The sequence below is a fragment of the Vigna unguiculata genome, chromosome 7 (genome assembly GCF_004118075.2).
Source record: "Vigna unguiculata cultivar IT97K-499-35 chromosome 7, ASM411807v1, whole genome shotgun sequence".
NCBI classification, from domain to species: Eukaryota; Viridiplantae; Streptophyta; class Magnoliopsida; order Fabales; family Fabaceae; genus Vigna; species Vigna unguiculata.
The window spans coordinates 21,426,173-21,452,738 of NC_040285.1; the positions used below are offsets into that span (position 1 = coordinate 21,426,173).

Consider the following 26,566-nt stretch of genomic DNA (forward strand, 5'->3'; position numbering starts at 1 on the left):
AGTTAAATGACATTACTAAGAAAAACAAATTGACAACAAAAACTAAAATAAATTCAAACCCAACCAAATCTGAAAGGACTAGCACAGCAGGAAAAGAAAAAGCTAAAAGATTCTTGTTTGGACAACAGGAAAAAGAAGTCACACTCATTTTGTTATTCTGTTTATAAATTTACAAAGAAATACATAAACTCGAGCAAAAGAAAAAGGTCAAAGAAACATTTTGGAAGCTATAACATGTAGATCAATGCATCTTATATTACTTTGGACAATAAAAATATAAAGAGATATAGTTGAGACAGTAGAGTATTTCATAATCATTAAAAATCGGAAATTGAAAAAAATACTACAATATTGTTGAGAGTGGGATTTGAACCCACGCCCTTTCGGACCAGAACCTTAATCTGGCGCCTTAGACCAACTCGGCCATCTCAACTTAATGATATTCAGGTATTAGTATTCAATAATATTTAAAACATACGATAGTGGCAGTTGGTGAAATGAGGTGTGAGTGCACCTTCTCCACAATTTGTTGTCCCTACCATTAAGTTACTAGCAGACAATGAAAAACAAATATTTGTTTCATATGTGATGTCCTTCAATGACAAAATAAGTTCACAAGGAAAAAATAGTCCAAACCAAAGTGACCCACTACAAAAGAAACCACCAAACTAAAAGAAGGAAAAAGAAGGCATGAATGGAAGAAGAAAGAGCAGTAACTTCACATTCTCATACTAGTGCTATACCATTTCTATTGGCATATTTGTTACTATGATTGTACAATACTCATTCATAATTATTTTTTCGATGTGGGACTGCGTTGAAATTTTTTCCCTCCTCCTTTCTGCTATAAAGTTTGTCTGACACCTGACATATTGAGGACCCCAAATGCCATTTTCTTTTGGATGATGGGTGAAATCAGTTGAAATGATATGATGGTAAAATAAATAATGTCAAACAGTCTCTCTCTCAATTTCAAAAAAAAACTAGTTCAGATTTTAAACTAAAATTTTAGAATTTTGTAGATGAATAAATAAAAATTTATGTACAATTGAGAAAAAAAAAACTACAAAAAGTGGTCGATCAAATTCTTGACTAATGATTAATCATAAATTAAACTGAATTGTTTTGTACCAACCATACAACAACCATATAATGTAAAAAATGAGTAAATAATGTCAGTGTTACATTGATACTAAGCATGGTCTTTTATCAGATTAATATAAAAAAAGTCTTTCTCACTAAAATAATATTTACAAGACTTCCAAGAGTAACAGTAAGAAGTGAAAAAAAATATTAGCTTTAAAAGTAATAGAACTTAAAAGTATTTTTGAAAATTTTTACTAGCTAATTCAACTAGACGTTGAAGGGATCAATTTTGATGTTATTCAAAAAAAGTTTACACATTTTTTAAGATAATCATCTAAAAGGGATTACTCAAATAATTTAAAGGATAATAAACACTTAGTTTTATATCAATTCATCGAAACATGATTTACAATAAGTTATCATTAGCCATAGTAAATGGTTTCATTAATCTTAAGATCGCAAATATATATATATTTCAATTCTAGTTTAGAAGAGTACATAAAGTTTCTTTAAGCTATATATTAATTTCTTAATGTGATTTAATGTATAATATACAACGTTTCTCTTGACTAAGTTTATAAAGTCTCTTTAAGAATATACAATAATAAGTTATTTAGTGTTATGAGAAAACTCAAAATGAGAGAATATTTCAGAAGAACGCTCTTTACTTCTAAATTATTACATAATATTAAACTTCGAGTAATACTTATTTTCCTATTCAAGTAAATTGTTACATACAACAAAGTATCATATTATCTAATTGTAATCAAAATATAGAATATAAATATCCTAAGTTTGATGTGAAAATAAAAACTTAGATCTTATTGTATTTTGCCATAACAAGAAGCAAACGATTAACTAATATTATAAGTTGAGTTAAATTCTGCATTTCTAATGATTGGTTGTGTGTAAATAAAGCACCCTTTATCTGCATCTACTCGAACATAAACCGGCTTGCATGATTCGATTTTGAAGATTAGCAGGAAGTTAGAATCAAGCAAAGGAACTTTACTTCATGCCTAAGAATTTCTGCACTTCTTATTTTTCTTTTCCCATAAACTCCTTTTAAGTGTTCTTTATTTGTATTTTCAGAGTAGGACATGTCACATGGACTCAGTGGTGGTGCACACTGGTGACCCCCTGATATGTCTCTAGAAAATAAGTGGGGACAAACATAAAAGGAAGGAAAATTCAGACTAAAAAAATATTTGAGAAAACTAAATCTCACATATTCCTAGTAATTCGGTTGCTAAGTTCTAAGTTGTGACTATTCCTTTATGTTTTGTTCTTATTTTTTTGTGTTTACTTTTATGCGAGTGACACCTAATGTTCATGTGCTCCACAAGGTAATTCACTAATCAGTTTTGTCTTGTAGCAAACAATGTGCAGCTGTTAGATGGAAAAGGTTCCAATGATCCACTGCCACTGAAAATTGGAGCCCCACCACCACTTCTTGTAGACCCTTTTAAAGTTAAGTACTTCAATGATGAACCTCCTCAGTTTCACCACTCTCCAAAACAGTTCTCTCTCTGGAGACACATTCATTAAGGGTGTTTGCTTCATCATCATCATCATCATCATCATTTATGGCTTCCTTTTGGTCATTCTTGGTAATGCTGATGGCCTTAATGGCATGCAATTCTTCATTGGCTTTGGCTTCTCGACAAAACATGCATGTTTCCACCATTTCAGCAGCACCAACAACTCTACCAGGTGCCCCTCTGCAATTCTCTCCTGCTATGTCACCAGATATTGAGCCTTTGTTTCCAACCCCTGGAAATGCTGCTTTCTCTCCCTCAGACTCCTCAATACCCACAATTCCTTCAAGCCCCAGCCCTCCCAACCCTGATGTCACCAACAATCCAGGCTCAGTTTTGGCTTTTCCACCTTCAGAGTCTATGCCAGCTTTGGCCCCATCTTCCCACGGTGTATCTCTCCCTTTTTCTTCAGCTTTTCATCTTGCCATTCTGGTATTTTGCATAATGCAGCTTCATGGCATATGAGGTGAATAGAGGTTGCAGTTTCTGCATATGTTCTGCAATCATGTTTTGTCAGCGTTTACTGTTCAGTCTGTATATCAAGTGCGGCAAGGCATTGATTGCGGGTACCCTGAAGTGCTACAGTTTTACGATGTTTCAAAACATTAAGACTTGTAAACATTTTCAAGTTTCTATCTGATATTTTGGGTTATTTGAGTGTAGAAATGACAGTTCAGAGGAAATGGTTTTCATCGTTATATCAGTTCAGAATTTACTCAGGAGATGTAATGTGATAGGAAACTTGTGGTGTTTGATCTTTTACTCTTTAATTTTTAGTATTTATTACATTATTTTCATTTTTTAGTATATATTATTGTAGTAATTCTTGGTTTCTTTTTACTTCTGCTTATATAGTTTATACTGGATGTAGAATTCGGACACGCAGGAGGACATCCTCCTATTCTCCTACTTATACATATTACCACTGGCCTCAGCAATCAATGAATCAAAGATATTTTTTCTCCTAGGAATTAGGACCACAAATCACTTTGTTGTTGTGAAAAAGAACCTTTTAGTGACTCTGCATCGTGGGCACTTAGCATTATTATATAGGAGAAAACATTTTTGGCATGAAAAGGAGAGTTGGGCACATTACAATATAGGTAACTAACAAAAAAGTGAGACAAGCAGAATATGCATATGTCGCTAACAAAGTATGTATAAAAACAAGTGTAGAGGAAATCCTCTAGATACTCGGTCTTGGATTAGTTAGGAATATACTAAACTGTATACAAGATCTGCAGGTTACTTGAGCAGGTCCCCATAACATGTACACAAGCCTCTTTTAATATTATGTTCTACAAAACTTAGCTATTTACTCTGTGAACCTTATCTAGAGAGCTACAAGACTAGGTTGATTCTTCGTAATTCCATTAAACAACTGCTCTGATAATGATCCCATGAAATTCTTAAACCCAAATGGATTCTTCCATTTGTTGGCAGATTCCTTAGCAATGAAGCTTCTCATCTTTACGTTCTCCTGCTTCAGCATATCTATAGCTAAACTCAGGTTTCTTATCACCTCTATTTTCTCTTGGTCTTTTTGCTTAAGACGGTCCTTCTGCGCGCTATTCTCTTGCCTTAACTTCTTTACTTCACCACAAAGGGTACCACTTTGTGCTCTTTCATCTTTTCCAAGTCGTTCGATTTCTTTTCTTAACATCACTTCTTCACCACAAACGCTGTCTTCTGGACTGAGTTCATCATTCTTCACTCTATTCTCTTTTGTGTATTCTTCAATTTCTCCCCTAAACATCGTTACTTCACACTTGATACCTTTCTGGTCGAGTTCATTCTTCTGCCCTCTATTCTCTTTCCTGAGTTGTTCTATTTCTTCCCTCAACATCATTATTTCTCCACAAATGATATATTTCTTGTTGAGTTCAACCTTCAGCGCTCCATTCTCTTTTCCCAATTGTTCTATTTCTTCCCTCAACATCATTATTTCACCGCAAATGTTATCTTTCTTGTTGAGTTCATTCTTCAGCGCTCCGTTCTCTTTTCCCATTTGTTCTATTTCTTCCCTCAACATCATAATTTCATCGCAAATGTTATCTTTCTTGAGTTCATCCCTCAGCGCTCCATTCTCTTTCCCCAATTGTTCTATTTCTTCCCTCAACATCATTATTTCACCGCAAATGTTATCTTTCTTCTTTAGTTCATCCTTCAGCCCTCCATTCTCTTTTCCCAATTGTTCTATTTCTTCCCTCAACATCATTATTTCACTGCAACTGTTATCTTTCTGGTTGAGTTCATCCTTCTGCGCTCTATTCTCTTTTCTGAGTTGCGCTATTTCTTCCCTCAACATCATTACTTCACCACAAAGGATACTTTTCTGGTTCAGTTCATCCTTCAGGACTCTATTCTCTTTACTGAGTTTTTCTATTTCTTCCCTCGACATGATTGCTTCACCACAAATGACATCTTTCTGGTTGAGTTCTTCCTTCTGCGCTCTATTCTCTTTTCTGATTTGCTCTATTTCTTCCCTCAACATCATTACTTCATCACAAATGATACTTTTCTGGCTTAGTTCATCCTTCAGAACTCTATTCTCTTTACTGAGTTGTTCTATTTCTTCCCTCAACATCATAGCTTCACCACAAATGATAGCTTTCTGGTTGAGTTCATCCTTCTGCGCTCTGTTTTCTCTGCTTAGTTGCTCTATTTCTTCCTTCAGAATCATTAATTCACCAAAAACGATGCTTTTCCGGTTGAGTTCATCCTTTTGAACCCTGCTCTCTTTTCTGAGTTGCTCTATTTCTTCCCATAACATCACTGCTTCGTAAATGTTATATTTCTGCTTGTTCAGATCCTTATGATCCTTGTTCTCTTCACCAAGTCTCTCAATTTCCATCACATCATTTGCAGCCACAAACTGAACTCCGTCCAGTTCTACACAGTTATCGATTTTGGAATCCTCTTCCTCTTCTTGCTCAGGATCATCAATTTCAGATTCCCCAGACTCCTCCACATCACAACTCTCAGAATAGCTATCATAACTGTCATTCGCAAAACTCATCAACTTCTCTGGTTGATGATGCTTGAGCGGAGAAAAGGGGGATCCTCCAGTCTTCTGCTGACGAATTCCAGCGACTTGATCATACCGCTCAGCTAATGATCGATGTGTCCTATAGAAATCTTCAACCAGGCTCACAAGCTGTGGTCTCTTCTTGTAATACATCTCAGCACGTTGGGCAAAGGAATCTGCATCTTCTTCAATTAGTTTTAACATTGCCTTTGTCTTCTCATTTAGCTCTGCCATAGAAAGCACAGTAAAATCACGTTCCATTATTAAACTACATATTAACAAAAAGGCCAGGACACCATACGCATGGCCTAATAATCCAACTAAGCTTCCACTCCAAAAAAAAATATACAAACCACTGGTTGCTAGAAGTAACAAATGCATAGGGACAAAGTAAAAGGGAGTGAGAGAAAAAAGTTTTAAAAAGTAAAGCTCATGAAACATAAGAAAACAAAGGTTTTTCATTTTTCTAAACCAGTACTTTCTTTAAACCCTAGTATCTTCTTTTGAAAAGGGTCCTGTTTCTTTTAAGTAATTCTTTTTAATTGGAGAAAGTAGAGAGAGACACGTGTAATATATAGGTCTAAATACTTGTATCGAAAAAGTAATAACAAAGGACCAGAGAATGATTTGGGGACCTTGGTTCATTCAAATATTATGCTCTTAATATTAGGGCAGGTGGGTAACAAATTACACACCATCATTGCATGATGATGATAAGCCATGAAAAACATTTCGGTTAAAGTCAATCCATCTCTGCACTAATGGACTTTTCGTGCATCTAATTTTCACTAAACATCTAACTGTAGGAAACAGGATTTCAGTAAAATCTTGAAACCATTTGTTTTGTTAACTTACTGTTCAACTAATCAAGTAGTAACATGTTTGTCAAATTTTCAGACTCAACTTTTAAACCATTTAACAAATCTGAAACAGAAATGTATAGAAGTTCTTAAAGCCAATAATATAAAAGGAAGGAAACAGTACCCGTGAGAGTGGATTGAAGCCAAGGGGATAGTTTAGTGTTACTGTGGCTCTCAAGCCACCACCACTGTGACGGTTGATTCTTCATCATTTTAGCCCTCTTCAGTTGTTTATGTTATCAAGAACACCAAGAGCCTATGTATGGCAAAACACGTAATAAAAAACAAAAAGAAAACCTGATTTCTCCAAACAAAAATCTCAAAATTCATATACATATACATAATAATAACATAAACAATTATCGCGTCTCAATCACTAAATTAGTACGTCTTGGTCAGAAAAAGAAGTTGCAATAGAAATATACGGTGAGAAAACTACTGTGAAGGAAACCGTTTCATTTCGAATAATAACCATAATTAATCGATTCACAGAGTGCATAAAAAATAGTCTGACAATATACAAATGAAAAAAACAAAACAAATCAAGTTTGATGGAATGACAAATGCACCTACCGAGATACACTAACACTACCACTTCGTCTTTCACAAGGCACCGCATACAAACAAACATAAACTTCCCCGAACAATGCCACTTCCTTTAGCAGAAAACACTCCTAATTTGAAAGTTCAGAGACAAAGACATACATACAAATATAAAACTAAAATATAAAACTAAACAAAACGAGACAAAATTAAACACAAGAAAAGAAAAAGAAGATTAACATGGAAGAAGAAGAGGAAAGAGAAAACCTCACATGAATTAATGCAATGCTTGCCACCACCGCCTGCGATAGAATTAGAGTTCACACATAGCAAGATATTAGAGTAGGACCATTTTATACACCGTTGTTTTCGGTTTTGAAATTCTTGATTTGTCTCTTCTGAAACCCTCCACCTATCATCTTATGACACGTCTACTCAACATTTCACAATCAACCCTTTGTCTCGACCCTAATGCAAATACAACCAATAATAGTAATAATTCACACAAACACACCCAAATTCAAAATGCTATAGTTCAGTCAATGATCCCGCTGCCATAATCTATGGAAGATTTAAATTGAAAAGCAAGAAGATATGAGAAAAAATTAGTGCTTGAGTGATGTAATAACTAGTGCTTAAATGATGTATTAATTATTTAAATGGGTGATTACCGAAAATTCTGATTTGGCAAAAGCAATATCTGGCGTGTGACTTTGGTTGGAAAATTGGGGAGCGTGATGTGAAGACAAAAATTTTGGTCCAACGGTCGAACCCAAACTACAAACTAATTCAAAATAAACGCATTTTGTAGTGACAGATCAGTTTGTGGTGACACTATGTTGGGTGGCTGTATCATTTTGAGTCTAAATTATTGTGGTGTCAATAAATTAGTTTGACTAGTAATTATTATTTTTTATGGGTTATTTAACTTTTTAGAGAAATTTTATTAGTTTTTATCTCTTCATTACAGCTTAAATATTTGATTTATTTCAGTTTTTAATTCTATTGTTTAATGATCTTTTCATCTCTGTCTTTTGTATGTTATGTAAAGACATGGAATTACATATTGTATTTTATAATTTTATAATAGCGTGGTTTCTTTAATATCTTATAAAAGGACGTATAACTTAAGAAATTTATATTTTATAATATCATTGTCACGAAAATTCGAAGTTTGTTGAATTTTTTCTTTTTTTTTTCAAGCTTATTACGTACTTTTATTATACGCTTTTTCAAGTTTCTGTGTGTGGAATGAAATAGTATACAGCAAAACCAGATCCACATAACAAAGTTCAGTCTGCTCTGTTTCTGATAAAAAAAAATTAAAGAAATGAGTTTGATGAAATTAGTGAAGATTAAAAATATATAAATTAAAAAATAGTATGATGGTTATTGTAATGAAAATAATGTGATGAGTTTTTTTTTTTTTTTTCATTTGTGTGTGCAAATTTTTTTAACTTTCCACCACTTACCCTATTTTCCCTTATATCCTTGACATTAGTATTACAATTAATAACAAATATTATACTGTCAAAAAAGTCAATTAACTAAATTAAAGTCAAGTACAATTAATTTCGCAAAAAAGTAAATTCTCATCATATTTTTTCTGATTTTGCGGCTGAAATTATGTTTTTTAGGAACGAATCTTTAATAATATTTTTTTTCTAATTTTATAGATTTGTACATTTACTTATAATAAATTACTTTATTAAAAATTATATTTTTTTTAATAAATTAATGTGAATATAAATTTAGAAAACATATTTAATTTAATATTAATAAATAAATCGTGAAAACAAGAAGAGTAGTTACAATAAAGAAGATAATTTAGATATATTATAGTTATGGTAATAGAAAAATTATCATAATAAAATATTGTAATTATGATTTTGATTTTAGTAAAATTCATTTTATTAAATGTATATTTATTTGATTAAAACAATTTATGTAATTTTTTTGTGTGTAATAAGTTAAAAGATTAAAATTAAATAATAATATGATTGTAAATAAAAATATATGAAAAGAAATCTAATGTAAAGTTAAAAATTAGTAATACAATATAAAATATTTAAATTTATTTATAAAAAATTATTTAAAGAAAATATTAAAAAATATAGATATTCTTAGATAAAGTTTTATTTAGAAAAAATATAGAAATTTAAAATATAGAAAAACATAAAATTTCTTAATAGAATTTTATAAAAAGTTTAAAATACAAAAGGTATAAAATTCAAAAGGTCAAATTTAAATTAAATAATTATTTGTTGAACTTATTAGTTTTTAAAATTAAAGTTAATAATTAAAAAAATTACTTAATATTTAAATTTTCAGTTTTGAAAAAATGAAGTTAGTATCATATGTCTGGTAAATAAAGAATAAAAATAAGATGAATTAAGAGAATTGATTAAAATTAAATTTGACAAATGTAATTTACATAGTTAAAATTTAATTTATTTTTTTAACTTATTACACACAAAAAATATTATATGTATTATTTTAACCAAATAAATATAAATTTATCAGAAATAATTTTACAAAAAAGACAACTATAATTACAATATTTTATTATGATAATTTTTATTATCATAATTATAATATATTTAAATTATCTTATTTATTATTACTAGTCTTCGAATTTTTTATTTTAATTAATTCATAAATGTTAAATTAAATATATTTTTAAAATTTATATTCAAACAAGTTTGTAAACAATTATAATCTTTTAATAAAATAATTTATTATAAATAAATAAATAAATCTACCAAACTAGAAAAAATATTATATTATTAACAATTGTTTTTTAAATAATTTCAACCACAAATAATCTGCAAGAAAAAGCATGATGATATTTTATCCTTTCGCAAAAGAAATTGTACTTGAACAATAAAAAAACCTAATTTATTTTTTTTAAATGATCTATTCAAGTTAATAAAGTTTAAAAATATCTATAACAGTAAAAAAGAAAAGTCAACTATATCATGTCTATTGAAACTTACGAAGTCCAATAATGAATCAATCTTGTTAAATTTAAATGTAAAGTTCTTTTAAGATAAATAATTTATGATCATCTATTTCGAGAATCGATAAATTTGTTTCTTAAAAGAAAAAAAAAATCGAAACAATGTATGTTTTGTACAACAAATAATAAAATCGGTTTACCTTTGTTTATTTAATTAAAAGACACAGAAATTAAAGAAAAAACAAAAATGTTTATTTAATTAAAGAAATAAACACCACAACATGACACAGTTGATTTTTGTACCACAAATAATAAAATCGGTTTATCTTTTTCACTTGCTTTTTTTTATTGAAATGTTGTTACATTGTTATTTTTCTCTTTATGTTTCTTTTATTTGGAAATAATGATGGATTGATAAATTTTAAATAAAAATTAATTTTTTAATTTGCTTCTAATTCATATGGAATAAAAATGCTATTTTCATATAGTTCTCAAAATGGGTTAAAATTTGTGGGTTAACTCATTCCATCACGGATTTGAGTTGAGTTTGATTAAAAAAAATTACAAATTTCAGTACGGACCAATAATGAACTTGACCCACTAAGAATCCAACCCACCTAGGTCGAATCCGGCTCACCAACGCGAACAATAAAAGAATATCCACCTCACTCTTCAACATACTAATCCAAAACACAAGCATTTTTTTAAAAATTTTAGGGGAGAGAGACCCACACTTATCACACTTCATTCACTCTGTGCATTCGTCTTTCATTAGTCATTTTCTTTTAATAAGGTAGGTATAGTCCAAGGTTTATGAGTTTCTCTTCCAACTTTATGATTTAATTTTTAGGATGAATGATTTATTTATTATCTAAAATGAGAAAAAACAAATTTTTAAAATAGGTTTGGACTTTTTGGATTTTGGAAAATGTTCTATTTTTTTAGTTAAGTGAGACAACCCGTGGTGGGTCGGGCCGAGTTAAAATTTCTTGAGCTCACTAATGAATGAGTCAGTTGGTTTGGCTCACTGAGTGACCAAGTTGTGGTGGGTCAAGTTGGGTCGGGCTAGGTGACATGTTTTGATAGCTATAACCTTCAAGTAAGACAATTTTATGCTTGATGCAAATCTCCCTTCCAAGTCCATATAGTTATAAGTATATTTGTTGTGAAATTGTGTTATCCTTATGTAATGTTTTTTTCGGATATTTATTAGGGGAAATTGTGTTATACTTTGAACCATTGGGTTTATGGTTCATTTTCTTATATGGTGTTTAACTTTGTCATTTTTATCCAATATGAGATTTAGACTCACTTGGATTATTTTCAACAATGGCTTTTTTCCCTTTAGTGAGTCCATTTTATTGATATATTTCTCCTCAAGTGTACCAGTTGTTGTTATGGTGTTGTTGTTATCACAACAGTTTAAGCCGGTCATCAAGATGAATTATTAGCTCTGATACCATTGATGGTTTTTTTAGGAGGGTTCGTTAGGGAGAGATTACATATATGTGACTTGAGCTCAACCCATATAATGAATTAAAACCACTTTTAACCTAAAATCTCAAAGCATGTTGTTTAACTTTGACATTTATACCCAATGTTGAACTTAAGCTCACACTTGGATTGTTCTCAATATTATGAAACACCTATTTAAAAGGGTAAAAAAATGGTCTTAATTGATAAAAAAATAAAAAATGCCCCACATCCCCCCAACTTATATTATTGACGGTCTTATGTATATATAATGATATTATTTTTTTGCAAATAGTATAATAGGGTGGAGGTGTGATTGCTCGTATCTTCAGTAACTTGTCATAAAAAAGAAGAAAAAAGAATATAGAAAACTACACCATAGTTTAAATAAGGCTTAATTAGTGATTTAATCCTCTAATTTGTTTGTTTGATTCATTTTGTTCTTCTTATTACTTTGTGGTTCAATTTGGTCCTCTAATTCTTTAAAAAAGTCTAATTTGATCATTTTCGTCAAGTTGACGTTAACGTCGTGTCAGTTTATGTCACGTGTCATTTTGTGTGATTTTAATTATTTTTTTTTAATTTTTTTAAAATTAAAAAAATTAACTATCATGTGTCACATCATGATTGTGTCACATGTGAATTTGTGAAATTTTCTCTTTTTTTTATTTTCTTAATTTTAAAAAAAGTTGCCACGTGACAGGTCATGTCAAACTAACAATGTGTTTTCAATTCAATCTCTTTATTTACAATTTTTTATTCAATTTAGTCCCCCTATTTTTTTAAAATAATCCAATTTTTTCCTCTTCAATTTGAGATCAAATTTGTAATTAAGCTTAATTACAACTTATATATACATATTATTATAACTTCTTTATAATTTATACATCAAATTATTCCACCTAAATATTTAAATTATTTTGTTTTTTACATGTGTAAAAAATTTAAAGTGTAAAAATTTACAAGTGGAAAAATGTAAGAAATAAAATAACATGAGTATTTAGGGAGTGAGTTGATGTATAAATGATAAAAAAATATTTTCACATGAATATATAAGTTGTAATTAAGCTTAATTACTAATTTGGTCTCAAATTGAAAGAACAAAATTGAATCATTTTAAAGGACAGGAGAAAGTTAGACTGAAAAATTAAAGATCTAGTGACATTAATCAAGTGTTAGCGTTTTTTTTTTCTACAACACCATCTTATGGGGTTTCAACGCATAAGGCCTAGTAATACCAAAATCAACATAAATATGTTGCTTGATAAATTCTAACCCCTTTTCAACTTAAATCAATTTTATTTTGGTGTAAATTATCTTTCAACAAAGATGACAAAGGTTTTTATGTGAGTTTGAGTTCCAACTTTAGATTTCATGAGAAATATTCTAACATAATAAGAATAATCATCTACAATGGTATGAAATAATTTATGACTAGTCAATGAAATAAGATGGCTAGGGGAACAACTATCAACATGTATGAAAGAGAATGGAGAAAGAAATTGATTTTCTTTAAAAGAAACATTTCTAATGATATAAACATGACAAAAGATTAAACAAAAATGCATTCAAATCATACAAATGCAAAGCTAAAAAGAACCAACATCTTGTCATTGTTGCTCTCGTTGTGCTCTTTCAATTGTTGAATTCTTGCTCTCTATACACAATTATGTTGTGTGATGAGAAAAAAAGAGTAGACTCAGTGACCAAAAACAAAGAGTATATGTCTAATTTATAGTGCTTCAATCAATTGTGGAGTTAAGAACGTCCAAAAAAAAAACATGCAAAACCATGTCACCATATCTATATATTTCCATATAATAAGATTGAATTGTTATTCAATAATGGACAAAAAAAGACAAAGCTAAAATACACTCGTTGCAAAGTACACATGCACATTATGGAGGATACACATATATGTTGTTGATGTAGTGCAACAATTATATGCTAACATTCTCCCTCTTGATCCATTTATTCAATTATCAATCATAACAAGAAACCAAATATACTAATCATGGGTCACTTGATAATGATCATTATCTCCCATATAATAGATCATATTAAGTCTCTTCACAAACTCTTGTCTCTAGTGAATAAACCATATACTTTTCTATTTCACAATTCAATGAGTTTTCTCAAAATTAAACATGTACACAAAATAAATGAGAAAACATAAAAAAATATATTTAAAATACAAGCATATAATTATTGTCACAACATGGAACAAAGGCTTGTTTGAGTCACAAGATCCTCATAAATCTTTGTTGGCAAGCCTTTAGTTAAATGGTTGATAATTATCAACTCAATACAAACATGTTTAGTGGCTACTTTTTTTCCTTAACACTTTTGTTTTATGGGTAGATATTTAATGTTGATATGTCTACTTCGACATTATACTCTTATTATTCTTAGTTATAGATAATGCATCAAAATTATCACGATATAACTTCAATGATCTAACAACTGAGTCCATAACTTTATGCATACATAAAACTCTTTAACCATATATCATGTGAGGTAGTCATAAAATAAAAAATGAACTCAACCTCCACAATAGAAGTGATAGTCCAAGTTTGTTTTCTACTGCTCCAGGACACAACTCAACAAGTTAACATAAAAGGATAACTAGATATGTAGATTTCTTAGTCATAGTGCCTCCAATGGTCAACACATGGATTATCTTACATATTCCCAAAACTCCAAATACAAATGTAATGTAAAGTTTGTATTGTCGATAAAAAAAATGTAAAGTCTGTACAAACCTGAGCATACCTAAGACAACCAATAGTTTAGTATGAAATATTTTTCATGTGTTTATGCTCAAAGTCATTCTTCCGACATTGAGTCAATTCAAGTCCAACACCTTTTGAAATAGGAGTCACACTTAGTGAAAATCTTTCATGTTAACTCTCTTTAAAACTTTGTTAATATTAGTCTCTCGAGATAAATTCAAAATAGCTCATGATCTTTTTTTATGGATCATAATTCTTGACATAAAATGTTTCTCTCATATCTTTTATATTGAAGTTCTTTGAGAGAAATTATTTCACCTAAGTAAAACATCATCCACTTATAAAACAAAAAAAACAAATTTTACTCCCACTAGCCATCTAGAATGTACATTGATTCATAATGTTTTCTTTAAAACTGAATGAAGATATAATTCCATCAATTTTTAAGGGTAAAATATGTTTTTAGTCATGAACTTTGACGCAAAATTGTAATTGGTCCATGTCTGAAACTTTGATACATGTTGGTCCTCAAACTTTAAAAATAAATGGATATAGTCCTTTTAACCCAATTATATTAATTTTTTTTGACATGTTAAACGTGTTTCATGCTAGCATTTGAGTTGTTTACTAGAAAAACGTGTTTGACACGTCAAAAAAGTTTAATATAATTGGGTTAAAAGGACTATATCCATTAATTTTCAAAATTTGGAGACCAAAATGTGTAAAATTTTTGGATGGGGAAGAATTCTAGTTTTACGTCAAAGTTCATAGACTAAAAGTTCTTAATAACCCAATTTTTAAATACCATTAATAGGAAGCTTGTTTTAATCCATTTATGAATTTATTAAGCTTGTAGACTAAATACCCACTATTACTAGAAACAAATCTTTCATGTTGTGTCATGTAAACCTTTTCTTTTAAATCACCATTGATGAAAGTTGGTTTCACATCCATTTGATGTAACTCAAATAAAAAAAAGTTGCTAATACCATAATTACTTAAAGAGAATTCTTTCTAGACATGAGAGAAAACAATTCATTGTAATCAATGTTGCAAGTTGAATCAATTGTTCGGTATATATAGGTCAAGTTACAATCGAACCATGATGTTTAAGCTAATGTACTCTTAAGTAGAAAGGTTTGTGTATTGACTATAAACTATAATTATTGGTCCAATAGTAAGATTTTCATCCAACAATTGGTATTAGAGTCAATGTCTTTTGATTAATCCATGTGTGTACACGATATCCAACGTAGGAATACCTATCACTTTTAATCATTATTGATAAATTTTATTTGAGTACTTAAAAAAAACAAGTAATCAAAATAAAGTTATTAGTGACGTAAATATGAACATTGAATAATTATTTAAAATTTAATTTTAGTATAATTACCGATTTAGTTCTTAATTTTTTGGTTTGGTCCACTTATTATTTGTTGATTCAATTTAATCTTTTAATTATTTAAAAAGATTCAATTTAGTCATCTTTGTTAAGTTGGAGTTAATATTGTGTTTGTACATATCACATGTCAAGCTGTGAAATTTTCAATTTTCTTTTAATTTTTTAATTTTTTTTTCTAAAAATTTATAAACTACCACGTGTCAGGTTATCGTAGTGCCACGTGACAGTTTACCATCGTGACACGTGGTACTGGTAGTAGTTGTTTTCAATTTAATACTCTATTTATATTGTTTGTTTAATTTAGTACTTCTATTTTTAAAACGATCCAAGTTTGTCCTCTTCAATTTAAGATTAAATTAGTAAATAACCTTACAACTTATATATACATGTTAAAATGATGTTTTTGAATTTATACATCAAACCACTACACCTAAATATTCAAATTATTTTATTTTTTACATTTTACCCTTGCAATTTTTCATACTTGAAATTTTTTACATGTAAAAAATAAAATCATTTGAATATTTAGGTGTAGTGATTTGATGTATAAATTCAAAAATATTATTTTAACATGTATATATAAGTTGTAATTAGACATGTCAAAGTGAGCCAACCCGGCTCACACGGATTGGCTCACCACGAGCCGGGTTGAAAATGAGTGAACCCAACCCAACTCACTTTATGGTGAGCCAGAAATTTTGCAACCCGACTCAACCCACCACGGGTTGGTGGGTTAAGTGGGTTGACTCACCAACCCACATAAAAAAATTATTTATGTATTTATTTTTAGGTATTCAAATATTTAAACAATTTTTTAAGCAACCCATGAGATGACAATCACAGTAAAATCAAGAACCAATATTTTCATCATGCACACCACCAATATATGATTAATTGTTTCCAAAAAAGTGTCCATATAGTCCAAGAAAACATGCTAATATTACACATTTTTTGTCATGCTATTCAACAAAATATAAATAAAAAAATTACACATGTTTATCATGCTAATTTAGAAAAAATTATTTATAAGACAGTTACTTGAGTAATTTCCTATAAATATTATAATTAAAGATTAAAGTATCAACGTATATAACTTGACAATCAAATTAACTAAATATTCAAATTATTCAAATATTATTGAACAACATTCTAGCATTTAAAAATATGAAATTATGAACATATATAATTAATAGTAGTAAATAAAATTATTTAAAAAATAAAAAAATTGAAAAAAAAAATGTTGGTGGTTTAAGTGGGTCAACCTACCCTCAACCCAGCTCGAACCTGTGGGTTAAGTGATCGGGTTGAATTCAACCCAGTTTTGAAAAAAATTGATTTTTTTCTCAACCCAACCCAGCTCAAACCCGTGGTGAGCTGGGTTGGCTCACGGGTTGAAACTCATTATGACATCTCTAGTTGTAATTAAGTTTATTTACTAATTTGGTCTCAAATTAGATACGACAAACTTAGACTGTTTTAAAAAATAGGGATACTAAATTGAATAAACAATATAAATAGAGTACTAAATTGAAAACAACTACTATCATTGTCACGTGTCATGACTATAAACTGTCACGTGGCACGATGTTAACCTAACATGTGACAATTTATAAATTTTTAGAAAAAAAATAAAAAATATTAAAAAACTAAAAAATTGAAAAAATTTCACAACTTGACACATGTCATATACGAACACGATGTTAACTTCAACTTGGAACATTTTTAAATAATTAGAGGATTAAATTGAACCAACCAATAAGAAAGAGACCAAATCGAACCAAACCAAAATATTAAGATTATAAATAAGTAATTATACCTTTAATTTTATATATTTATATTTTTTTTATTTACACCTATAAAATGGAAGTAATTTTGAAATGATTAGTTTTTTAAAACTTATATTTTTATTTTGAAAATTAAATTTATTTACATTAATATTTTAGTTGTAATTTTATTTAAATTATATTTAAAATTAACTCTTTCATTTAAGTTTATATTTAAAAAATTAGTATTAAATAATTTTATTTAAGATTAAAAAAATATCACCAATTTTTTTAGAAGTATTCTTTTTCGTGTGAGTGAAACAGGAAATATAGGAAGTTTTTTTAGAGTATTGGGTAGGTGCTACTACCATTTCAGTCCCGACCCGGTGCAATTCTACCAAACCAAACCCAATGCATAGATAGGTATTGGAATTGGATAAAGGCCATTTGGTCTCAAGGAATCTTCTTCACACTTCTTACTTTGTTTTCTTCCTTTCCATTTTTCAACACAATCATCGCAAGGGTTCCCCTTCCACCTCACATGCTTCCGAGGGGAGGGATTCACGCTCCTTTTCTCCCAATTACGCCTTTCTTACTCAACTATTCACTTATTCATGCTGCTTATCCGTTGTGTTCAATTCTGTGAAAATTCAGTGTAACTGAAGCTAAAATTAGTATGTGTCTCTCTGGGTACCCGTAGTGCTTCGTTTCTTCGACAAAAGGTGATTTTTTATTTTTATTTTTTCAGAAAAAGTGCTCACATTTCCATGTTTTGGGGTGTTTTGTTAATCTTGTGAGGGGTTTAGAGGAGTTGGGGAAGTGGGGATGATCTGCAAGAGGTGTTAAGAAAAAAGGGGTTGACGATGTCGTTTAGGAGTATCATCGTGGAGAGGAAGGGATTTGAGTTTAAGTTTGGGTATAGTATGAGATCCAGGTCACAGTCACACAGTGATGCCATTGCCCAGGATCGTTTGGTGGTACCTGATGGGTTGAAGCAGAGTTGTTGGGCTAACATGCCCCCTGAGCTTTTGAGGGATGTGCTCATGAGGATTGAGGCTTCTGAGGATTCCTGGCCTGCCCGAAAACACGTCGTCGCCTGTGCCGGAGTGTGCCGCAGTTGGAGAGAAATCATGAAGGAAATTGTCAAATCCCCTCAAGTATCTGGCAACTTGACATTCCCAATCTCCTTGAAGCAGGTCTCACTTCTCACCACCATTTTTCACTTATTTTGATCATCTAGACTATGCTTAGATTCTTGCACGGTTCCTTTGGATGTATGTGTTTTAAATTTTCAACTTTTGGTATGTGTGCTGTATTTTGTTTGTGACTGTAAGTTAGTCAATTTGATTCCAGTGATCAGCTGCCTTCTTGCTTGTGTTTGTTTTGTTATGCTTTTGGGTGGGGCTTAGAGAACCTTAGTTTTTTACTTGACATCATTTTAAGCTTAAGTAGTTTGATTTTAATGATGACAATATGCTTATATTTTGTAGTGCTTTAAGTGATCTAGATGAATTGCTTCGTTCAAGGAAGATTGATGAGTTACATTTGCTTTATGAAAGTTGTTTACTGTTTAATGCTGCTCTTGCATAGAAGAAACTGAAATCAATAAAACTTGAATTTGTCGAGTAAGTACTGTTGGGTTATGTGGATGGCGAGATGAATTCCAACCCACTCCTTACCCTGGGTGGGGGAGCACGAAATATAGTTGAAATTTGATTAATTGAAGGCTTTTGTGATTGATTTGAAATCGCTAAATTCAGTTAAAATGTATGAAATATGGTTTTTTTGCCGTTAGCTTTTCCTTATTTGTACACTCGACATTGCCTGCCTCTTTTGCAATTATTTTTGTTATCGTTAAAGTGAATATACTTCTATAGACATGTTTCAACATACTTTTCCATAAAAATTTGTAGGACAGAAGAATAAGGAAGTTTTTCCATAAACTAAAATTAGCTTATGCATAATGAAGAAGTTCATTTTGTTTTTTCTTCTTATTTTTCTTGTCCAAAACAGACCCTATTATATCCTCTTCAACCTTAAGTTGACTAGGAAAAAGAACAGTATAACATTATGCAAAAGAAGCAAAAACAATCCTAGTTGAAACTTGATAAGGATTGGCTTCATGTTGTAATATTAGTTACATAACATGAAATAATCAGTACTTTTTAATATTCTAGTTATTGCCAATCATTAATCTGCTTCTTATTGTCATCTTGCAGCCTGGTCCAAGGGGCTCTCTTCTTCAGTGCTATATTAAACGAAATCACAGTAATAAAACATATTATCTGTTTCTTGGTTTAAACCAAGGTGAGCACTACCACACTTCTAAATTTAATGTGTATAATGCCTTCTAAGCATTGTGACATGTGGGTTGGCTGAACAATCATCCTTCTTTTTAGGCTGTACTGAATAACAATATTTAGTGAAGAGCTGGCCTTTTCTTTTCTTCTATAACCTTCCACGTTGATGCTTTTGTGATGCTGATTTTTATAATCTTCCAGCCTCAACTGAGGATGGCAAGTTCCTTCTTTCTGCACGCAAGTGTCGACGTGCAACTCACACTGACTATATCATTTCTCTTAACTGTGAGGATGTCTCAAGAGGGAGTGATACCTATATTGGGAAGCTGAGGTATTTTAGTTGATATTTGACATGACTTGTTAATCACTATGAGCATGTTTGGATTAAAGTTGGATGAGTTGAAAAATACTTTTACTCTCAAAGCAACAAATCTTTCTTTCTCACTTCATGCATCAAAACGTGCAATCACATTGGAATTCACCAAAGTATTTCTGTAATTTTAAACCAAACATGAACTGTTTTGTTGGCCTAAATTGACTCTTTTTCTCATTAATAATAGGTCAAACTTTTTGGGCACCAAGTTCACTGTGTATGATGCACACCCTCCAATTTATGGAGCCAAAGTTACAAAATCTCGTTCCACCAGGCTAGTCAGTCTCAAGCAAGTTTCTCCCAGAGTTCCTGCTGGCAACTACCCCATTGCTCATGTCTCGTATGATCTGAATGTTTTGGGCTCTAGGTATTAGTGTTGTCACTAAAAAGTGTCTGTTTTGGGTAAAGAGAATTATTTGGGTGAATGATTATGTTTTGTCAATCAGTGAATGAATATGTTTGGTGACTTTTCCTATGTTATTGATTGTTCTCAGCTTTCCTTTCAAGAGGTGGCTCTATTGACTAGTTGTCAAAATGTTAACAGAGGCCCTAGAATAATGCACTGTGTTATGGATGCCATCCCTGCCTCAGCTGTTGAACCTGGAGGTGTGGCCCCAACACAGACTCAATTTCTTCATAGCAGAATTGATACTTCTCCATCCATCCCTTTCTTCAGATCAAAATCAACCCGCATGGATAGTCTCACGTCAGCACCTTTGACTTGTCAAAATGAGGGTATGCTGGTACTGCAAAACAAGTCCCCCAGGTGGCATGAACAACTCCAATTCTGGTGTCTGAACTTCAACGGACGTGTGACAGTTGCTTCAGTTAAAAATTTCCAGCTGGTTGCTTCTCCAAAAAACGGAGTTTCTGAGCAGGCTCAGGAAAATGTTATTCTACAGTTTGGAAAAGTTGGAAAGGATGTATTCACCATGGATTATCAGTATCCTATCTCGGCCTTTGAAGCATTTGCAATATGCCTTAGCAGCTTTGACACCAAGATTGCTTGTGAATGATTGCTGCCATAGACAGGTAGGTATTCTCATTCTATAGAATAATGCCATGAATCAGAAACTTTATTTAATGCTTTGAGATGTTTGTCGTTTATACACAAAATATGAAACTGCAAGTAGGAACACAATGTTATCGGAGCCATCTTACAATTTGCAAAATAATATTTGGACCTCTGTGTAATATAAATGCTCACTGAGTTGCTACTTTTTACTTGCCAGATATTTACAAATCCTGCTGCTGGTTGGAGTTACACAAACAGTAATGTGGGTAATACCTGCAAAAGATTTTCTACTCTTCTATTTAGTACTGCTAAGTTTCAGAATCACCTTTCCTTTGTCTAGTGTATATATGGTTCTTTGTTTGCATTATACTTAATCAATGCTGCTTTGTATTTTGTGTTGTTTTTCTGTAGACTAAAAACTTTCTTTTGCTGTGAGTTTGTAGATGACCTTAGTTGTCATTGGTTTGTGAGTTTTCAGGCTGTGTCTTCGGCTTTTGTAATGTACCTGCTTTTTAAGTGACAAAGCCTTCCTAGTAGATTCTAAAATTTCTGTGTGCTAATTTTTCCCTCCTGTTCATTGATACTTGATAAAAAAGAAGGGAAGAAAGGATAATTTTGTGTGGTTTATAATAATCTCTTGCGCTCTTTTTTGTATTGCAATTTTACAAAATAGAAAATTAACAACTATATTTGCTTCTTCTTTTTTGCATTATATAAAATATAAAATGATATGAACATATATTTGAATTTTATTTGTAATAATGACTTATTGATGTAAGATGTTTTTTTTATGTTAAGTGTAATAAATATTTTAAAATTGAATAAATATATTTAATTTGGATCTTATGATATTTGTAAAATTTATTTTATTGAAGTAAGATAATAAAAGAAAATTTTAAATGAAGAGAAAAGGGAATAAAAACTTTTGTAGCATGAGAAATAAATAATATATTAACCAAAATCATTAACATTTACAACTTGTGAAATATTGCATTGATTTTAATGAGTTATGACATGCTCTCTTATGATAATGGACAAAAATAAAAGTTAGAATTTGGTTCCAAAAATTCTGATCATAAGTATTAAATAATATTATTTCAGTAAATGTTATAAATAATACGTTATTTGATTTTCTTTTAGAGAGTGCAATTTAAAAAAGAAATAGAGATGCAACTTTTAAAAAAAAATCACTAGGAAATAATTCTAAAATCTTATAAAAGAAACGGGGAGAAATGCATGCAATTTACTGTACTACTGAGGCACGTTAATCTTATTTAATTTAAAGATTGTTCATTTATTTAGAATTTTAGATGAGTATTTATGCAATGGTTATGACTAATGATATACTTTATTATACAGAGATCCACACAATCACTGTGTGTAACAAAAGAGAAAATGAAGTATTTTTTTGTTTTGTTTAGGGGTTTGTTTGAATAAAATTATTCATAAAATGATTTTATATATAAACTAAATTTAATCTATGAAAAAATTAATTTGAAAATTAATTTTATTTTACTTTGGTCTTAAAAAGAGTTTATACTAATAATGTGTATCATTGGCTGGCATTTGGGTTGTTTCTCTCCTTGTGAATACTTAAAAATGTTTAGGTAAATTTTTAACATTATTCACCACTAAATTTCCTCTTAACAACAGAACAAAATCATAATAAAAGAAATTGCATTGAAAATATGTTAGAGAATGTGGTGGTGGGTTTTTGAAAGAGAAGTTCCAGAGTGTAATTCATTTGGAATATTATCATCTGTAAGTTGTGTTTGTAGCACACAGAACGCTACATATTCTCATTATGTTCATTAAATAATGGCTATGGATCTTCCATGACCCTCTTTCCAACGCTTCATAATAATAATAATAATAATAATAATAATAATAATAATAATATTCAGTCCTCTCCAAACCTAACTGCAAAATATTAATTATTAATATCTTATCGATTGTGAAATTAAAGCTTCTGTAATCTGGCAGATAAAGTTTATCCAAAAAGTTTCACAATAATAGCAGCTTTTATTTCTGTTCTCCACACCTTAACAGCCACCAATAATTTTCTACACTGTACAACTAACCAACAATCCTAGATATAAGCCTATTTTAAATGGAAGGTTGAGATTTGTTATCCTCTAAACTCAATATTTTATTTGATGAATTTCTGGATTAGGCTTTGTCCACTAAATTACTGTGTTCAATTTAGAATTATATAACTTGTTATACTGGATGTATTATATTTTATACGAGATCTATAATTTTTTTTTCTCTTACCTATTATAATATGTTGGGGATTATTGTGAAAACAGAGTATTGAAAAAGGAAAAAACAAATTTGACATTGCAGTGCAGGGAAGAGGAAAAAGAGAAACCCAAATTGAGGTTATTAGCAAAAGATACACGTACTCATTCTCCCTTTCTTCGACGTTGGGCTTCTCAAGCTCTTGATTGTTTCTCCCCTCTCTACAAATACCACATTCTTTCTCCTCTCAAAACACTTACCTTTCGCTCATCTTTTCTCTTTTTTTATTCTTTAAAATTTTGTTTCCAGTTTTCAATTTCTCATTAAATCTGAAAAGTTTCTATTATATTTTACAAGACTTGCACAATAATACAATGTAGATAAGTCTATAAGAGTAGTGATTATGCACGTCTCACAAATCAAGTTTTGTTTGTAATTTTATAGTTTTGTTTGTTATTTCATCAACTTTTACAACAAACTTTTCATTATAGTTCATAGATGACAAATGAACTTATTTTAGTAGGTACTATGTAAATATGTTCAAATTTTCTTAGTAATCCTTGTATTGATTATATATGGTTATGAGAATGAGTAATATCTTCTTTTTTTTTTTGAATAAAGAGGAGCTATATATGTATTCGTCTCATTCATGTCCCCAAATCCATCTAATATTGGTCTAAGTCCTCGTACTCTCTTTTAAATTACTAAAAGACCTCTATTTTATTAGGAAACCCAACAAAAAAAATTATTCTAACTTTCTTTTATCCTTAATTTCATAACTTATTTCTCAGACACACATTTGAACATCTTTTTATCATTAAATACTTGATAATATCTGTGATAAAAATAGAGTATCGCAAAGTCTCTCTACTCCACGATCTTCTCTATATTCTATGCTTTTGTTGCTATCTTTTGTGGATGTAGTTTCTATGTAAATAACGAGCGATGGTTTACTTGTGTGAATCATGAAGTTTAGTCGCAAGATGCTTCTAAAGGGTCGTGTGTAACATTTTGTTGGTTGTACAATTTCTCCTCTGCAAGCAATGGTCTCTTCGTGGGTCAAGAAATCACAGCGTGTGACCGCAAGCCTTTCCTACTCCTATAAATAGGTGTTCCTTTGTTCCTCCGAAGAACACACTTTTCATTCTCATCTTCTCTTATTTTTCATATTTCTTCTTTTATATCTTGGATTATTTGCTCTTTGAATAGTTTCTTACTAGTTTCGAGTTCCTCAAAAAATCTAAGTTCCTATTGTATCTTGAAAAACTTGCACAACATACTGCAAATAAGCCCTTAAGGATAGTAATTATACATGACTCACGAAGCCCAATTTGTTCGTATTTTCATCTACTTTTTCAATAATATCGTGTTTTGTTTATTATACTTATTTTTTGTGAAAAAATATTTAATTAATGTTTATGACAGTAAAAGGATAAATAAATACGGTCGTTCCAATAAGAATAAGTATAAGAATGGGAATGAAAATAAATTTTTACGGTAATATATTTAAACCTATTTACTTATCATTCCTTGAATAATTCCAAAACCAACTTTGTCCTTGAAACACTATTGTGACAGGACAATTACTTTACAATTTTAAATTAAAAATGATATATGATACCATTTTATTGTAATTTCATGAAATCACATGAATGGTATAAGTTTAGGAAAAAAAATTTGAGCCTGGACAAGTTGTGCCAACTTGGCACGACTTCAAGACGAAGAAGTTTTACTATGTTAAAGCAATTTCACTGTAGATGAACTGAAGTCATATCAAGTCATAACGACTTCTGTGAAAAAAGCTAAAGTCGTCACAACTTAAGATGACTTTAGTTCTGTAATAAAATGAACTAAAGTCATATCATGTTGTGATGACTTCAATTTTATAATGACTTAAATTCTTTTTATTACAAAACTAAAGTTGTCACAACATAATACAACTTTAGTTCATTTCATTACAGAATTGAAATCATCACATGATATGACTTCAGTTTATTTCATTTTTAAACTGAAGTCGTCACGTGACACGATTTAAGTTCATTTCATTATAGAATTTAAATTGTGCTGACATAACAAGACTTCAATTCATCAACAATAAAATCGTTTTAATGTGATACAACTTTTTATTTTAAAGTTATGTCAAGTCGATGAAGCTCCAAAATTTTCTAAAACTTACACCATTTATGTAATTTCATAATGAAATTACAATGTAAAAAATACATATATGATTTGTTCATGATGTATTTATATTAAAAATTTTCAACTATTTTCTTCTAAAGAGTCCAATAAATTGTGCGGTAATAGAACCCAACAATTTTGTTCGCCCTTACTGATGTCTTGTGCAGAATCTCGAATGAAGCAAACGTTTTCTATTTTTGTCTGAAGTTTCTGTACCACACCATTTGAAATATTGGTATTATCCAATGGGGTAATGTAGCAAATGTTGGTTCCTTTAATTCCAATGTTGAATGTGATCCAGCAAAGGATGAGAACATTATGGAAGTACTATGTTTGTTTTTGAGGTATGTGACAGTTCATAGTTCATTCTATCCATGGACCATGGAAACAAGCCTTTGGGCTTTGGAAACTCCACGTTCTCACAATTTGAAGCAAATGACCCATTAATCAAATATTTTCACTAAACCAATCACTTCTGAAAGCGTTGCATAAAGATCCCATGAAATTAAGGTAAGAAGGAAAGTGCAAGTGTCAAGAACTTCCTTCCAATGAAAAATTGAAAGTAAAATATATAAAGATTTTCAGAGAAAGAGAGAAAGAAAAAACTTTGTCCTTCTCCTATGCAACATGTGATGAGCGTAAAAGGCTACACAACAAAACCCCGTCTTCGATAATAAGACAACGAAACCTGTGTTACCAAGGAATCACGTGTCTTGTTCAACACTTCACAAACACTTTATATACTTCTATTTACGTTTAATCATTTTTTTTTATATTTCATACAAATACATGTGAAAATATTTATTGTACTTACAATGATTCGTACTATTTCTTAAATATATTAATTGTTTTTTAATCCAAAATACTAGGTACATATTTCAGAGTCACTTCAAGTGTTCGTGTCCTAGTTGGATCTGATTTATATATACACACGTACGCGTAGGAGAAAAGTAATTTCATTATGCTTTTTTATGTTTATGTTAAATATGTTTTTTTTGGAGGATATTTATGCTAATTATTTATTATATATCATAATATGTTGTGTTATAATTTTTAAACTTTTTTTCACATTTAT

The 26,566-nt window shown here is 30.3% G+C and overlaps 3 protein-coding genes and 1 non-coding gene across 5 annotated transcripts; 2 read left to right on the top strand and 2 right to left on the bottom strand.

Annotated features, from left to right (window-relative positions):
* Nucleotides 1–352: 352 nt before the first annotated feature.
* On the bottom strand, nucleotides 353–433 carry TRNAL-AAG. Its single transcript has one exon. It is a non-coding gene; the product is annotated as a tRNA-Leu (tRNA).
* A 2,129-nt stretch (nucleotides 434–2,562) lies between these two features.
* LOC114191806 (classical arabinogalactan protein 26) lies at nucleotides 2,563–3,494 on the top strand. The gene has a single exon (XM_028081209.1). The coding sequence runs from the start codon at nucleotides 2,673–2,675 to the stop codon at nucleotides 3,087–3,089; it is 417 nt and encodes a 138-aa protein (XP_027937010.1). The 5' UTR covers nucleotides 2,563–2,672; the 3' UTR covers nucleotides 3,090–3,494.
* A 289-nt stretch (nucleotides 3,495–3,783) lies between these two features.
* Nucleotides 3,784–7,416, bottom strand: LOC114191805 (protein NETWORKED 4B-like). 2 transcript variants are annotated; one of them, XM_028081207.1, is made up of 4 exons: nucleotides 7,328–7,374; nucleotides 7,086–7,186; nucleotides 6,637–6,768; nucleotides 3,784–5,879 (listed from the first exon to the last, which is right to left on the bottom strand). In XM_028081207.1, exons 3-4 carry the CDS (start codon nucleotides 6,722–6,724, stop codon nucleotides 3,958–3,960), a joined length of 2,010 nt encoding a protein of 669 aa, XP_027937008.1. In that variant the 5' UTR covers nucleotides 6,725–6,768; nucleotides 7,086–7,186; nucleotides 7,328–7,374; the 3' UTR covers nucleotides 3,784–3,957. The 2 variants fall into 2 exon arrangements, with proteins under 2 accessions (XP_027937008.1, XP_027937009.1); XM_028081208.1 differs by lacking the exon at nucleotides 7,086–7,186 and having other exon boundaries at nucleotides 7,328–7,416.
* A 10,358-nt stretch (nucleotides 7,417–17,774) lies between these two features.
* Nucleotides 17,775–21,685, top strand: LOC114191935 (tubby-like F-box protein 3). The gene is made up of 6 exons (XM_028081389.1): nucleotides 17,775–18,580; nucleotides 19,604–19,691; nucleotides 19,886–20,015; nucleotides 20,245–20,424; nucleotides 20,602–21,089; nucleotides 21,290–21,685. The coding sequence occupies exons 1-5, from the start codon at nucleotides 18,248–18,250 to the stop codon at nucleotides 21,071–21,073; spliced, it is 1,203 nt and encodes a 400-aa protein (XP_027937190.1). The 5' UTR covers nucleotides 17,775–18,247; the 3' UTR covers nucleotides 21,074–21,089; nucleotides 21,290–21,685.
* The last annotated feature ends 4,881 nt before the right edge of the window (nucleotides 21,686–26,566 follow it).

What these genes read in the sequence shown, in the direction of transcription:
- LOC114191806 (XM_028081209.1), top strand. Translation starts at nt 2,673, where the DNA reads ATGGCTTCCTTTTGGTCATTCTTGGTAATGCTGATGGCCTTAATGGCA.
- LOC114191935 (XM_028081389.1), top strand. Translation starts at nt 18,248, where the DNA reads ATGTCGTTTAGGAGTATCATCGTGGAGAGGAAGGGATTTGAGTTTAAG. An exon ending in TCCCAATCTCCTTGAAGCAG is followed by an intron (nt 18,581 to 19,603) that starts GTCTCACTTCTC and finishes GTCATCTTGCAG; the next exon opens with CCTGGTCCAAGGGGCTCTCT. An exon ending in ACCTATATTGGGAAGCTGAG is followed by an intron (nt 20,016 to 20,244) that starts GTATTTTAGTTG and finishes CATTAATAATAG; the next exon opens with GTCAAACTTTTTGGGCACCA.
- LOC114191805 (XM_028081208.1), bottom strand. Translation starts at nt 6,724, where the DNA reads ATGATGAAGAATCAACCGTCACAGTGGTGGTGGCTTGAGAGCCACAGT. An exon ending in GCTTCAATCCACTCTCACGG is followed by an intron (nt 5,880 to 6,636) that starts GTACTGTTTCCT and finishes TTTCTATGGCAG; the next exon opens with AGCTAAATGAGAAGACAAAG.